The following is a 17,017-nucleotide window of genomic DNA, read 5'->3' on the forward strand; positions in this document are numbered from 1 at the left end:
ACATCCGTCTTTTCACCTGCGGGATTGTCTGAGAACAGCCACCCGGACAACTGATGAAACTGTGAGTTTGCACAACCGAAGAATGTCTGCACAAACGGTCAGAGACAGTCTCAGGAAAGCTCATCTGCGTGCTCGTCGTCCTCACCAGGGTCTTGACCTGACTGCAGTTCGGTGTCATAACTGACTTCAGTGGGAAAATGCTCACCTATGATGGCGACTGGCACGTTGGGGAAGTGTGCTCTTCATGGATTAATCCCGGTCTCAACTGTACCAGGCAGATGGCAGACAGCGTGTATGGTGTCGTGTTGGCGAGCGATTTGATGATGTCAACGTTGTGAACAACAGAGTGCCCCATGGTGGTGGTGGGGTTATGTTATGGGCAGGCATAAGCTACGGATAATGAACACAATTACATTTTATAAATGGCAATTTGAATGCACAGAGATACCATGATAAGATCCTGAGGCCCATTGTCGTGCCATTCATCCGCCTTCATCATCCTCATGTTTCAGCATGATAATGCACGGCCCAATGTCGCAAGGATCTGCACACAATTCCCGGAAGCTGAAAATATCCCAGTTTGTCCATGGCCTGCATACTCACCAGACATGTCACCCATTGAACCTGCTTGGGATGCTCTGGATCGATGTGTATGGCAGCTCGTTCCAGTTCTTGCCAATATCCATCAACTTTGCACAGCCATTGAAAAGTAGTGGAAAAACATTTCACAATCCACAATCAACAGCCTGATGAACTCTATGCAAAGGAGGTGTGTCGCGCTGCATGTGGCAAATGGTTGTCACACCAGATACTGACTGATTTTCTGATTCACGCTCCTACCTTTTTTTTAAAAGGTATGTGTGACCAACAGATGCATATCTTTATTCCCAGTCATGTAACATCCATAGATTAGGGCCTAATGATTTCATTTCAATTGACTGATTTCCTTATATGAACTATAAAATCTTAGAAATTGTTGCATGTTGCGTTTATATTTTTGTTCAGTGTATGTGTTCCCTCTTGGCATGTGTTGGGAAACTGACAGTATGCACGATAGAGTTGAAAAGATAGTGATCTGATATTGAGTTTGTTCATCCCTCCATCTAAATATAACCTGCAAATAAACCCATTGGCAGAGACTGGACACATGTTGCAATTCATCAACAAATAGAAACTCTATGGCATGATTGGATGGGTGTATGTTGTGTGTTATCAATCCTCTCCTTCCATTTGATGATTCAAAGTACGTACAAAAGGTACTTAATGTCATCACACCGGTGTTCTGTTGACCCTTTGTAGTCAAGGATCCATTTGGAGACTCTTTGCAAATACATGCATCAGCATAACGATCTCCACTTTTGACCCTTGCTTATAAAGTTCTCTCTCCATCTCTCCATCAGGCACTCAAAGATCAATGACCGTACTCAGTGAGCATGCACTGATCCCTTCCTGTACCTTGGTCGAGAACAACTGGGCTCTAGTTAAATGAGTCGGAGGTTGACTCAGTCAGCAATGTAGCAATCAGTTTAGGTTATCAGTTATTATAATGGCTGGAATGGAGTCTATGGAATGGCATCAGACACCTGGAAACCATGTGTTTGATGTATTTGATACCATTCCACTAATTCCGCTCCAGCCATTACCACAAGCCCGTTCTCCCCAATTAAGGTGCCACCAACCTCCTGTGGTAACAATGTGCTGGGGAGGCAATCCTCAACACAAATATAAACTGTGAGGAGACTTTTCTACCTGGCAGACAGGTTTCTGAGATTTGCTGATGCAGTAATTTAGCAATATAATTGATGGTAATTTTACTTTTCAAGAACGTTGTGACATTATTTTTCTATGCAGGGCTAGCGTAGCACAGCAGGTCATTTCTATAATTATATATGTTTAAAGCATGATGCAGATATTGGTTGGGTATACATGTTCAATTAGAATATTGATCCCATCTGGACTTGTAACGTACAGAAATTAGATTTTTTTTAAAACATGCCTCATAAGATATTCTAGTGTTTGAAGGGCTGAATTTGATAGGGAAATGGAAAGGGGGGGATACCTAGTCAGTTGTACAACTGAATGCATTCAACCAAAATGTGTCTCCCGCATTTAACTCCAACCCCTCTGAATCAGAGAGGTGCAAAAACCTCTGAAACAACAACCTCTGAGATATTGTCCTAATATGTTCTATCTTTTGGTCCTCTCCTTGAGTCAATTAGTTATACACCTTCACCCATTCTCAACATCCATGTGAAGTATGTTTGTATGGACTGGTAAACTTTCCATTAGGTCTTTATCAAACCATGTCCTTTAATCAATTTTCATTTATGAAATGTAGAGTTATTCATTTTATCAAAATATAAATTACAAACATACCAAACAGGGGAAAATAAAAGCATATTTATTTATTGTTTCTGCTACTGTATGTGATGTCTCTCCAGCCAGTCTTGTACACCCACAGGGGAATCAAATGTTGCATGAACTGTATCGCCTGGGGTTCATTGTCTCACCTAGTTCATAGTTTGGCAAATATACAAAATATTGGCAAGTGTCCTGACACTGAAGCCAATCAAAGACATCAATTAATTTGGATGATTTACAACTTCACATGAACTTCATAATGATACACATGGCTCGTTGTTGATAACTGTTGTTCATTAAAGAATGGGAGCATACAGGAGATGTCAGCCTGTCTTTATACGGGATACAATAACTTTGTTGCAGCAAGGAATCTTTACTACCATTGTACAGTATATACAGTGAGGCAAAAAAGTATTTTGTCAGCCACCAATTGTGCAAGTTTTCCCACTTAAAAAGATGAGAGGTCAGTAATTTATTATAGGTACACTTCAACTATGACAGACAAAATGAGAAAAAAATCCAGAAAATCACATTGTAGGATTTTTAATGAATTTATTTGCAAATTATGGTGGAAAATAAGTATTTGGTCACCTACAAACAAGCAAGATTTCTGGCTCTCACAGACCTGTAACTTCTTCTTTAAGAGGCTCCTCTGCCCTCCACTCGTTACCTGTATTAATGGCACCTGTTTGAACTTGTTATCAGTATAAAAGACACCTGTCCACAACCTCAAACAGTCACACTCCAAACTCCACTATGGCCAAGACCAAACAGCTGTCAAAGGACACCAGAAACAAAATTGTAGACCTGCACCAGGCTGGGAAGACTGAATCTGCAATAGGTAAGCAGCTTGGTTTGAAGAAATCAACTGTGGGAGCAATTATTAGGAAATGGAAGACATACAAGACCACTGATAATCTCCCTCGATCTGGGGCTCCACGCAAGATCTCACCCCGTGGGGTCAAAATGATCACAAGAACGGTGAGCAAAAATCCCAGAACCACACGGGGGGACCTAGTGAATGACCTGCAGAGAGCTGGGACCAAAGTAACAAAGCCTACCATCAGTAACACACTACGCCGCCAGGGACTCCTGAATCCTGCAGTGCCAGATGTGTCCCACTGCTTAAGCCAGTACATGTCCAGGCCCGTCTGAAGTTTGCTAGAGAGCATTTGGATGATCCAGAAGAAGATTGGGAGAATGTCATATGGTCAGATGAAACAAAAATATAACTTTTTGGTAAAAACTCAACTCGTCGTGTTTGGAGGACCAAGAATGCTGAGTTGCATCCAAAGAACACCATACCTACTGTGAAGCATGGGGGTGGAAACATCATGCTTTGGGGTTGTTTTTCTGCAAAGGGACCAGGACGACTGATCCGTGTAAAGGAAAGAATGAATGGGGCCATGTATCGTGAGATTTTCCATCAGCAAGGGCATTGAAGATGAAACGTGGCTGGGTCTTTCAGAATGACAATGATCCCAAACACACCGCCCGGGCAACGAAGGAGTGGCTTCGTAAGAAGCATTTCAAGGTCCTGGAGTGGCCTAGCCAGTCTCCAGATCTCAACCCCATAGGAAATCTTTGGAGGGAGTTGAAAGTCCGTGTTGCCCAGCAACAGCCCCAAAACATCACTGATCTAGAGGAGATCTGCATGGAGGAATGGGCCAAAATGCCAGCAACAGTGTGTGAAAACCTTGTGAAGACTTACAGAAAACCTTTGACCTCTGTTATATACCCTTTGTTGGCAATGACAAAGTATTGAGATAAACTTTTGTTATTGACCAAATACTTATTTTCCACCATAATTGGCAAATAAACTCATTAAAAATCCTACATTGTGATTTTCTGGAATTTTTTTTCTCATTTTGTCTGTCATAGTTGAAGTGTACCTATGATGAAAATTACAGGTCTCTCTCATCTTTTTAAGTAGGAGAACTTGCACAATTGGTGGCTGACTAAATACTTTTTTTGCCCCACTGTATGTAAGTAAAATGCATTGATAGCTGTGTAACCAAGGCAACAAAATGATCTGCTCCTAGTTTTTTACATTTTGTGTTAGAAATGTGTACAGATTTATTGCATGAATCAAATTAAGAATATATAATGCATAAATATTCATAAATAATGTATATTTAGAACGAATTATGATTGCACATCTTGTTTCTATTAAATATAAATATATATATTTTTTATATATATACAGTACCAGTCAAAGGTTAGGACACACCTACTCATGCCAGGGTTTTTCTTTATTGTTTTGTATTTTCTACATTGTAGAATAATATTGAAGACTTCAAAACTATGAAATAACACATATGGAATCATGTTGTAACCAAAAAAGTGTTAAGCAAATCGAAATATATTTTATATTTGAGATTCTTCAAATAGCCACCCTTTGCCTTGATGACAGCTTTGCACACTCTTGGCATTCTCTTAACCAGATTCATGAGGTAGTGCATTTCAATTAACAGGTGTGCCTTGTTAAAAGTTCATTTGTGGAATTTCTTTCCTTCTTAATGCGTTTGAGCCAATCAGTTGTGTTGTGACAAGGTATGGGTGTTTACAGAAGATTCAACCTGGACTCTGGACAGATGGCACCAACAGATATGGCAGCTCTGCTTCTAGCTCCTAAGCAGCTTTGCAATATTTATCTGTGTGTTATTTCTTATATTATTAGCCCAGATTTTTTTGGTTTTATTACATACAGCAGGAAATAACTTTTGGATATTAGAGCGGCGGTAACTCACAAGCATCACGACCAGGAATATGACTTACCCGAATTGGATCCTTAGTTCATAACCCCCGGGGCAATTGAATTTATTCCAGAGGCTTCTCCATAACACCACCGGCAGAGAAGAGGTATTCGGAGTCGACTATCTAGTCCGACTCAGTAGGCGTGCACACCATCCACCGCTTCCAAATATATTACTCACTAATGTTCAGTCTCTGGATAATGAAGTAGACGAGCTCAGGGCGAGGATCTCTTTCCAGAGAGACATCAGGGATTATAACATACTCTGTTTCACGGAAACATGCCTCTCTCTGGATATACTGTCCCCGTCCATACAACGAGCTGGGTTCTTTGTGCAGACAGGAATAAAGAACTCTCAGAACTACTCATTTGTTAACCTGACCAAGAATACCTCACGATCAAATGCAGAACGTATTACCTCCCAAGATAATTATCTTTGGTTATAGTCACAGCTGTGTATATTCCCACTCAAGCCGATACCACGACGGCTCTCAAATAACTACACTGGACTTTATGCAAACTGGAAACCACATATCCTGAGGCCGCATTTATTGTAGCTGGGGATTTTAACAAAGCAAATTTGAGGAAAACGCTACAGAAGTTCTACAAACACATTGACTGTAGTACTCAATCTGGAAAAACATTGGACCACTGCTACTCAACTTTTCGAAATGCCTACAAGGCCCTCCCCCGCCCTCCCTTTGGCAAATCTGATCACGACTGCATTTTGCTCCTCCCTTCCTATAGACAGAAACTCAAACAGGAAGTACCTGTGCTAAGGTCCATTCAACGCTGGTCTGACCAATCGGAAACAATGCTTCAAGATTGTTTTGATCACGCGGACTGGGATATGTTCTGGGTAGCCTCTGAGAATAACATCAATGAATACACAGATATGGTGACTGAGTTCATCAGGAAGTGTATAGGATAATTTGTACCCATTGTGACTATTAAAACCTACCCAAACCAGAAACTGTGGATAGATGGCAGCATTCGCACAAAACTGAAAGCGCAAACCATTGCATTCAACCATGGCAAGGTGACTGGGAATATGGCCGAATACAAAAAGTGTGGTTATTCCCTCCGTAAGGCAATCAAACAGGCAAAATGTCAGTACAGAGACAAAGTGGAGTCGCAATTCAACAGCTCAGACACGAAACGCATGTGACAGGGTCTACAGACAATCACGCACTACAAAGGGAAAACCAGCCACTTCGCGGATACCGACGTCTTGCTTCCTGACAAGCTAAACACCTTTTTCGCCCACTTTGAGGATAATACACTGCCACCGGCGCGGCCAACTACCAAGGACAATGGGCTCTTCTCTGTGGCTGACATGAGTAAGACATTTAAGCGTGTAAAATCCTCGGGAGGCTGCCGGCCCAGGTGGCATCCCTAGCCGTGTCCTCAGAGCATGTGCAAACCAGCAGGCTGGAATGTTTACGGACATATTCAATCTCTCCCTATCCCAGTCTGCTGTCCCCACTTGCTTCAAGATGTCCTCCATTGTCCCTGTACCCAAGAAAGCAAAGTTAACTAAATGACTATTGCCCCGTAGCACTCACTTCTGTCATCATGAAGTGCTTTGAGAGTCTAGTTAAGGATCATATCACCTCTACCTTACCTGTCACCCTAGACCCATTAAATTTGCTTACCGCCAGAATAGATCCACAGACGATGCAATCACACTACCCTATCCCATCTGGACAAGAGGAATACCTATGTAAAAATTATGAATGCTGAGCTATAGTCAATGAACAACACCATAGTATCCTCCAAGCTCATCATTAAGCTTGGGCCCTGGGTCTGAACCCCCCCCCCCCCCCCTCAACACAGGGGCCCCACAAGGGTGTATGCTCAGCCCCCTCCTGTTCACCCATGACTGCGTTGCCATGCATGCCTCCAACTCAATCACCAAGTTTGCATACGACACAACAGTAGTAGGCATGACGAGACAGCCTACAGGGAGGAGGTGAGGGCCCTGGGAGAGTGGTGCCAGGAAAATAACCTCTCACTCAACGTAAACAAAACAAAGGAGCTGATCGTGGACTTCAGGAAACAGTAACGCCACCTATCCACATCGACGGGACCACAATGGAGAAGGTGTAAAGCTTCAAGTTCCTCGGTGTACACATCACTGACGATCTGAAATGGTCCTCCCATACAGACAGCCTGGTGAAGAAGGCACAAAAAGTTTGGCTTGGCCCCTAAAACCCTCACAAATTTTTACAGATGCAGAATTGAGAGCCTCCTGTCGGGCTCTATCACCGCCTGGTACGTCAACTGCACCCCCCGCAACCACAGTGCCCTCCAGAGGGTGGTGCGGTCTGCCCAACGCATCACCGGAGGCAAACTACCTGCCCTCCAGGACACTTACAGCACCCGGTGTCACAGGAAGGCCAAAAAGATCATTAAGGACATCAACCACCCTGGCCACGGCCTGTTCGCCCCGCTATCGTCAAGAAGGCGAGGTCAGTACAGGTACATCAACGCTGGGACCGAGAGACTGATAAACAGCTTCTATCTCAAGGCCATCAGACCATTAAATAGCCATCACTAGCCGGCTTTCACCCGGTTATGCAACGCTGCACCTTAGAGGCTGCTGCCCTATATACATCGACTTGGAATCACTGGCCACTTTAATAATGAAAAACTAGTCACTTTAATAATGTTTACATACGGCGTTACTCATCTCATATGTATATACTATTATATTCTATTCTATTCTAATGTATTACAGTTAATGCCAACCGACATTGCTCAATCTAATATTTATATATTTCTTATTTCCATTCTTTTACTTTTAGATTCGTGTTTATTGTTGTGAATTGTTCAATACTACTGCACTGTTGGCGCTAGGACACAAGTATTTAGCTACACCCTCAATAACATCTGCTAAATATGTTGTGGCAGATGGCAGGGAGAGTTGAGGGGAGTGGTGATTGAAGGAAGATATCTTGCAGTGGGGGAAACTGCCGCAGTTGCCCGGAGTGCCAGCAGGTGGCGCCAAAACCGCACTTTCGCAGGCCCTTAATACCCCTACCCATCCTTTCAGCAGGATCGCAATGGACCTAGTGGGACCTCTACCCAAGAGCAACCGAGGGCACCAATACATCCTAGTGATGCTGGATTATGCCACCAGGTACCCAGAAGCCATTCCCCTGCGCACCATGGCTACCAAGGGAATCGCATGTGAGTTATTCTCCCGAGTCGGCATCCCCGACGAGATATTAACCGACCAGGGAACCCAGTTCATGTCCCGAATCATGAAGGATCTCTGCAAACTAATGAATATAACCCAGTGGATTGGTGGAAAGATTCAATAGAACCCTAAAGCAGATGCCAAAGAAGGTAATGGAGGTGGACGGAAGGAATTGGGATCAGCTAGTACCCTACCTGATGTTCTCGATCCGAGAAGTGCCCCAAGCTTCAACAGGGTTCTCTCCCTTTGAACTCCTGTACGGGAGACGACCCCGAGGACTGCTGGTTGTGGTTAAAGAAGCCTGGGAATAGCAGCCGTCGCCCCATCAAACCATGGTGGAACACGTGGAAGACATGAGACCGGATGGCAACGCTGTGGCCCCTGGTACGGAAATGCATGCTGGAGTTACAGGATGCCCAAGCGCGTGTACAACAGAGGGACACAACGAAGAGACTTCCAGCCAGGAGACAAAGTGTTGGTTTTGGTTCCCACCTCAGAATGTATGTTTTTGGCCCGATGGAACGGGCCATATGAAGTCCTTGAGAAAGTGGGTGAAGTTAATTATTGGGTCAGACAGCCAGTATGTAGGGATCTGACCCAGATTTACCATGTGAATGTGTTATAGAAATGTAATGCACGTGATGTACTCTCCTCTATTCCCCCAAAGAAGGCTACCACAGAGACCAAGCCAGCGGAGGTGCCACTGGAGGAGCAGCTGAGCCAAGCACAGAAGCAGGAGCTGACGGAGTTGGTTGGCCGAAACCAGGATGTGTTCTCCAGTGAACCGGTACACACCGATCTGGTACAGCACAGCTTCCTCACCGAACCCGGGAAAAGGGTGAAGTTGAAACCCTACCGCATACCAGAAGCAAGGAGAAAGGCCGTTAGGACCGAGGTAAAAGCTATGATGGAATGCTGGAATCATCGAAGAGTCTAATAGTGAGTGGTTTAGCTCCATAGCATTGATGCCGAAACCAGATGGCACCATTCACTTCTGTAATGATTTTAGAAAGTTAAATGAATCTCAAAGTTCAATGCCTACCCCATGCCATGAATTGATTAACTAATAGAATGGCTAGGGACCGCTTTCACCACCCCGGACGGGCTTTTCCACTACAGGAAGCTGCCCTTTGGGTTGCACGGGGCCCCGCCCACCTTCGAGGTTGATGGACCGGGTTCTCCGTCCCCATCATGAGTATGCAGCGGCCTAACTCAATGATATTGTAATCCATGGGAGCGAGTGGGAGACCCATCTAAACCAGGTGAGCTCGGTATTGCAGACCTTACAAGGGGCGGGGCTAACAGCTAACCCGAGGAAATGTCAGCTCGGCCTGTGGGAGACTGAGTACCTGGGCTACATGATCAGGAGGGAATGTGTAAAACCCCAGGTGATGAGGCGATTTGGGACTGGCCCTGCCCCCTCACCAAGAAGCAGATACGCACGTTTGTGAGGTTGACTAGTTACTACCGGAGATTTATCCCCCACTTTGCCTCCCTAGCCAGCCCCCTGACAGATCTGACCAGGAGCCGTCTGTCCGCCCAGGTGACGTGGACCGAGGAGACGGAGAAAGCCTTCCAGGAACTAAAGGGAGCCCTGTGTTCTGGACCCATGCTGGTGACCCCGGACTTCTCCAAACCCCTGGTGGTACAGACCGATGCACCCGAAACAGGGGTGGGTGCTATCTTATCACAGCTACAAGAACGTGAGGAATATCCAGTCGTATGCATTAGCAGGAAGCTGTTGCTGCGAGAACAAAGATATTCCACTGTGGAGAAATAATGCCTAGTGAGTGCTGGAGATGCTGAAATATTACTTATTGGGACGACACTTTACCCTCGTGGTGGACCATGCACCACTGGTTTGGATGTCACGGAACAAGGACAGTGGTGATTAAAGGAAGATATCTTGCAGCCCGCTGGCTCCACCTCCAAGCCTTATATGGACTTCCTGCCCCAATTAGGCAAGCTGGTGGATCATTAAGCCATTGAGTGCTTAGGGATAAAAGAAGAAGCAGGCTGCACAAAGAGGGAGAGGACCGAGAGGGAAATGCGTGTCATGGAGAGTGTGAGAAGCGGGAGAATTATCTGTACCATTACCCGTTGTGAACTGGTTGCTGGGGCCCCCCCCTTTCCCACCGTGTGCAAATATTCCTAATAAATTCTCCATTTGCATTCTGGTTATTGAACTTGGTGACGTGGAATCCCCACACCCTTGAGCCTGCTACAATGTGTACTGTATGTGACCAATAACATTTGAAGATAGCCCTATTTGGTAAAAGAGCAAGACCATGTTATGTCAAAAAGCTCAAATAAGCAAAGAGAAACAACAGTATTGTTTTAAGAAATTAAGGTCAGTATATTCGGAAAACTTTGAACGTTTCTTCAAGTACAGTCGCAAAAACCATCAAGCGTTATCATGAAATTGGCTCTCATGACGACCACCACAGGAAAGGAAGATCCAGAGTTACCTCTGCTGGCCTTCTAGGCAGAGTTGCAAAGAAAAAGCCATATCTCAGACTGGCCAATAAAAAGAAAAGATTAAGATGGGCAAAATAACACAGACACTGGACAGAGGAACTCTGCCTATAAGGTCAGCATCCCGGAGTCTCCTCTTCACTGTTAACCTCTCAGATTTCAAAAAGGCTTTACAGCGAAAGCATACCATGCGATCATCTGAGCACAGCGGCCAGCAGACAAATCATTACAAACAGGCCAAGTAGAGGAGTTACACAAGTCAGAAATAGCGATCACTTACCTTTGATGATCTTCATATGGTTGCACTCACAAGACTCCCATTTACTCAGTAAATGTTTGTTTTGTTCGATAAAGTCCCTCTTTATATCCAAAAACCTCTGTTTTGTTCACGCGTTTTGTTCAGTAATCCACAGGCTCAAAGGCAGTCACAACAGGCAGACAAAAAATCCGAAAAGTATCAGTAAAGTTCGTAGAAACATGTCAAACAATGTTTATAATCAATCCTCAGGTTGTTTTTAGTCATAATTATCAATAATATTTCAACCGGACAAAAGCTTTGTCAATATAAAAGGAAAACAAGAAAGACGCGCTCTCGGTCGTGAGCGTGAAAAACCTCTGGGACACTGCAGTGTCCACTCATTCAGAGTGGTCTTACTCCCTCATTTTTCAGAATACAAGCCTGAAAGAATTTCTAAAGACTGTTGACATCTAGTGGAAGCCATAGGAAGTGCAATTTGAGTCCTAAGTCAATGCAATCTGTACAGGCAGTCAATGGAAAACTACAAACATAAAAAAAATCCCACTTCCTGGATAGATTTTTCTCAGGTTTTAGCCTGCCATATCAGTTCTGTTATTATACTCACATACATTATTTGAACAGTTGTGGAAACTTTAGAGTGTTTTCTATCCAAATCTACCAATTGTATGCATATCCTAGCTTCTGGGCCTGAGTAACAGGCAGTTTACTTTGGGCACGCTTTTCATCCGGAGGTGAAAATAGTGCCCCCTACCCTAGTGAGGTTAACGTTGAGACTGGTGTTTTGCAGGTACTATTTAATAAAGCTGCCAGTTGAGGACTTGTGAGGCATCTGTTTCTCAAACTAGCCATTCTAATGTACTTGTCCTCTTGCTCAGTTGTGCACCAGGGCCTCCCACTCCTCTTTCTATTCTGGTTAGTAGTAGTACACAGCGTTGTACAAGATCTTCAGTTTCTTGGCAATTTCTCACATGGAATAGCCTTCATTTCTCAGAACAAGAATAGACAGACGTGTTTCAGAAGAAAGTACTTTTGAAGAAAGCCATTTTATGCCTGTAATCAAACCCACAAATGCGATGCTCCAGATATTCAACTAGTCTATAGAAGGCCAGTTTTATTGCTTTTTAATCAGTACAACTATAAGGGCACAAGGCGAGACCCAGATGCAGACAAGGGAGGCAGATGGTTTGAGTCTTGATATTTATTAAACAATCCAAAAGGGGAAGGCAAGAGAATGGTCGTGGACAGGCAAAAGGTCAAAACCAGTTCAGAGTCTAGGAGGTACAGAGCTGCAGGCAGGCTCGAGGTCAGGGCAGGCAGAATGGTCAAGCAGGCGGGTACAGAGTCCAGATAACAGGCAAGGGTCAAAAACCGTGAGGACTAGCAAAAGATAATAGAAGCAGGAGTACAGGGAAACCACTGGTTGACTTGAAAGGCATACAAGACGAACTGGCACAGAGAGACAGAAAACATAGGGATATATACACCAGGGAAATAAGCAACACCTGAAGGGGGTGGAGACAATCACAAGACAGGTGAAACAGATCAGGGTGTGACAACAGTTTTCAGCTGTGCTAACATAATTGCAAAAGGGTTTTCCAATGATCAATTAGCCTTTTAAATGATAAACTTGGATTAGCTAACACAACGTGCCATTGGAACACAGGAATGATGGTTGCTGACAATGGGCCTCTGTACGCCTATGTAGATATTCCATAACAAAATCTGTCGTTTCCAGCTGCAATAGTCATTTACAACATTAACAATGTCTACACTGTATTTCTGATCAATTTGATGTTATTTTAATGGACAAAAAATGTGCTTTTCTTTCAAAAACAAGGACATTTCTAAACACTGATGTATATAAAAAAGCACAGAATACAAAGAGATTGAATAAAAACAAGTTCAATGTAGCCATATACCAGTATGTACTTAAAAACATAGGCATTATGTTGTGGAAAGAAGTTGTGTGTGATTGTTGGGGGGGGGGGGGGGAACAAACAAAATAAATGTCTTGTCACTGTATCATTATATCTGCTTAAATCTATGTGATTAACAAAATAATATATATGACTAATGGATAACGTTTACAGATGCTTGGAATCCATGAACAACCACTCGCCTGTGTCCCTCCAAAGGGATGGGTGGGATGGACTTTGGAGCAGGGACATCAGTACTGTCTGTGACTCCCACCAACCCCTCCCGTCTCTCGGGGTATAAAAACATTGTGCTGGGGTTTAGGAATCAGTCTTGACTGAGACCTCTCAAACCTTAAGGAAAGAGCTTCAACGAACCCATCATGGGGGACGCAAAGCTCTGCCTTTTGCTACTTCTGAGCACCCTTGCCTTGGCCTGTAAGTATCTTTCTGACCTTTCCCTGCTTCTGGAAAACGTGGTTGTTTAACTGTCTATGGAAAAGGGTTTTTGTAACACTTATCATATGTTTTAATTTGGAGACGTTTATAGTTTTCAACAGATGCCAAATTGATGTCAAATAAACATATTTTGTATGAAATGTTGTATGTATTGAAATGTTAAGATATCACATCACAAAGTAGAAGCATCTTACATTACCCTATATCAGGGGTAGGCACCTATATTCAGCCGCAGGCCGATTTTTGTCAGAGCGGATGGTCAGGAACACAGTTATAATCATTTGTACACTGCAAATTGACCACAACTAAGGCCAAAAAGATATTGTATTTGCAAAATAAGAATACCTTTTATATCTCGATTACATTGAGTCACGATCACATACGTCTCTTTTTTTTAATTTGTGGGAATACTTCGAACAGATTTCCTAAATGTAGCGAATTTTTCTCTGAATTCCTGTTGATTTTACAGGCTTTTATGACAAAACAAAACAACAACAATTTAACAAAAAAACTTTGGGGGCCAAAAGTAATCCCTCACTGTTGCCGCCCCCCTGCCCTATATAACCCTTTCCAACTTTCCTCATCTTCTGCCCCTCTTCCAAATCCCAACATTTTACACCACACATTTAAGAAAGATGTATTACATTCTTTTACAGAAATGTGCATCAAATATTGTACATTTTAAAGGTTAAAGGAGTGGTAGCACATTGGAATTGTCTGCTTTTAAAATGATCAGGCCAATATCTCCTTTAACATTTTTCATAGACTAATAAGCAAGACAGTCGCTAGTCCCATTTTCAAATACATTGTATTTCAAAAGACACGTACTTATGCATCTTTCCCTTGCAGATGCCCAAGACAATGCTGAAGAAGAAAATCCCACATGCTTATGTAAGTGAAAAATCCCAAAGGCTTCGTTTTAGCTCTAACAGAAAGCAGGCTATTTTTTGCCCTCGGACGCACACCCAACGATTACTAGCGAGATCAATAAAGAGTCCAATTCTATGTGTTAAGCAGTAGTAGATGAGCTTGTTTGGAATATAATTAACTATCTGTGTTAACTTTGCGATATATTTCTGTCCTCCCCCCTAGTGGCAAAAAGGTACAAGAGCCTTCACAAATATGAATACCAATATGAAGCAGAGTCCCTGAATGCCGTGAATGGAGCTTCCAACCTCAGGAACGGACCAAAGGCCTCTTGCAAGGTAAGCCCATCAATATAACATTAACATAAAAGTTAAGCTGTGTACATACTGGTGACTCATGAAAAAACTGAATGTCATTGTTTGCAATGAGACAACGACAGCAATTTCTAGCAAATTTGAACACAAGCTAGCGTGTTCTAGTCACATAGGGTATCCCTCAAGTTATCATGCTGTCCTGTCTCCTATGTTTGCAGAATTAGTAAACATTGTGACCTCTTTGTCTCCCCCTACAGGTCGAGATTGAAGTTCCTCAGTCTTGCAGCTACATCCTGCGCACCACAGGCTGTAGCTTGAGTGAGGTTGTTGATATGGACGCAGAGGGCAAACCTGTGTTCGGACCTGCCCCCGGATCTGATACCTTCGCTGCTGCCATGGAGAAGTAAGACCCCAAGGCTGTCACAAATGCCCTAACCCAACCCTTGTCCCCAATATTTGTTAAAAATTCCTTGTCCTCTCTTCTATTAAGCACATTGTAATTTGGAATTAACAACTGGTAACCAACCTTTCACTTCTCTCTCCCTGCTCAGACATCCTCTGAAGTTTGTGGTTGAGGGAGTGTATGATGTGAAACTGTACCCTGAGGAGGATGAGTCCGTGACCATCTTGAACATTAAGAGAGGTATCGTCTCTGCTCTTGCCGTGCCCCTGCTGGAAGAGGAGAACAACAAGAAAATGGTATGTTGATCGTCTCAGAAAACACCCTAATCATAACTACACACTTTGTATTACAGTGTAGTTTCAGTGATATGAGCAAGTAATTTCGTATTGAGTACTTTATTACTCTAATGGGTACTTTATTACTAACAGTGTGTACCTTATTACTCCATATTATTCAATACAACTGGAAACTACCTGGTAAACAATGGTACATATTGGTGCTTGTTTTAGTGAATCCAAGAAAGAAAAATGTCATTATTGTGTAATAAAGCAATAATAAATGAAAGGGTATGCAGTACTGTTGGCACGCCGACATGATGCACTACAAGGTACAAGACTAGCAAAGAAAATTATATTCATGGCTCTGCAGAGAGCAATTTCTCACATTCAGTTTTTCAGAAAACATAAATCAGTATTTATATTTATTAAAATATGACAAGGATCATTGAATTTCTCCTCAGCCCACCATCCATGGCATGTGCAAGACCAACTACAAAGTCAATGCCATGGAGAACATCGCTACTGACATCTCTCTCAACAGGGACTTGTCCAAATGCGACCACTTCATCCCCCAGAGGGACCACACCAGCCCCCTGGCCCTCATCTCTGGCATGGTAAGACTGCAAGACAGTAAAAGATGCTGGTTAGATTCTGAAATACACCCTAAATCATTTATTAATCCTAATTCACTTTTTAACTCCTTTCCAAAAACCCTTTAAAGTACTTATCTTTCTCTGCTCCAGTAGCTGAAATGAAAACTAATATTACTCCTAATTCACTTTTTAACTCCTTTCCAAGAAAACCTAAACAATAATAATTTCTCCTCCTACAGCACTATCCTCTTGCTCAGCTGATCAGAAGCTCCCAGACCTGCAACTACAAGTTTGACAATGACAAGAAGCACATGATCTCTGGTGCCTGCACTGAGAACCACATCCTGGTGCCTTTCTCTCACAAGTGTGTAAAACATTATGCCTATAATGTTTTATGAAATACACACCTGCAATGTTAAGAGATGTTGCATAAGTCTTTATCATCTCTTTGGCTTTCCACAGGGGAGAGTATGGAGTTACCAACGTTGGCAAGCAGTTCCTGACTCTGCTAGAGGTTTCCACATACAATGAGAGAGTTTTTGACCACAGTAAGTATCCCTTACATTGCATTCTAATTATGAAGATGATTGAAACAGGATTTCAGTGTCAAAACTGACTTTATCTTCCTGCAGATGTGGCCAACCTCAAGGGTCTGCCAATGGAGGCTGATGAGGACAAGAGCGTTGTTCAGGACAAGGATGCTCCTTTGGCTGTCCTGAGGGAACTGGCCACTCTGTCCAACGGTGAGAAGCGAGCCCACCTCTTCCAGCAGCTTGTGAGCATGGTCCGTGGAATGAAGGCTGAGACCCTGAGCCCTGCTATCCCCGAGGCCCTGAAGGTATCCGGACCCCTGACCTACCAGGTTCTGGCCCAGTGCGGTACCCCAGAGTGCAGCAGTGCCATCATGCAGATCCTCAGGACCTTTGACAACTCTGCCTTTGAGGTTGATGCCATCGTGTTCGCTATGGGACTGGTCCCCAACCCCTCTGCCCTCCTGGTCAACGACATGCTGGCTATGGCACGGTACAAGCAGAGCAAGCCTATCCTGTATGCCCTGAGCAATGTTGTCAAGAGGTAAACAGACATTTTAAAGCAACATATTTTCTAAATTGAACTGAGCAGATGCAGACAATGAAAT

General features: G+C 43.4%; 1 protein-coding gene across 2 annotated transcripts in view; it reads left to right on the forward strand.

Annotated features, from left to right (window-relative positions):
- Positions 1–17,017, forward strand: part of LOC110529382 (apolipoprotein B-100) — a 78,645-nt gene that overhangs the window by 14,658 nt on the left and 46,970 nt on the right. For both annotated transcript variants that reach the window (XM_090242574.1, XM_036984766.2), the window contains exons 2-10: positions 13,143–13,403; positions 14,274–14,315; positions 14,517–14,629; positions 14,863–15,008; positions 15,157–15,304; positions 15,748–15,900; positions 16,119–16,243; positions 16,342–16,427; positions 16,512–16,953. In XM_090242574.1, the coding sequence (XP_090098700.1) occupies positions 13,349–13,403; positions 14,274–14,315; positions 14,517–14,629; positions 14,863–15,008; positions 15,157–15,304; positions 15,748–15,900; positions 16,119–16,243; positions 16,342–16,427; positions 16,512–16,953 (1,310 nt within the window). In that variant the 5' untranslated portion in view covers positions 13,143–13,348. The remainder of the gene's footprint in view (positions 1–13,142; positions 13,404–14,273; positions 14,316–14,516; positions 14,630–14,862; positions 15,009–15,156; positions 15,305–15,747; positions 15,901–16,118; positions 16,244–16,341; positions 16,428–16,511; positions 16,954–17,017) is intronic.

This window comes from Oncorhynchus mykiss, chromosome 8 (genome assembly GCF_057628025.1).
Source record: "Oncorhynchus mykiss isolate SJ-2025 chromosome 8, ASM5762802v1, whole genome shotgun sequence".
NCBI lineage: Eukaryota > Metazoa > Chordata > Actinopteri > Salmoniformes > Salmonidae > Oncorhynchus > Oncorhynchus mykiss.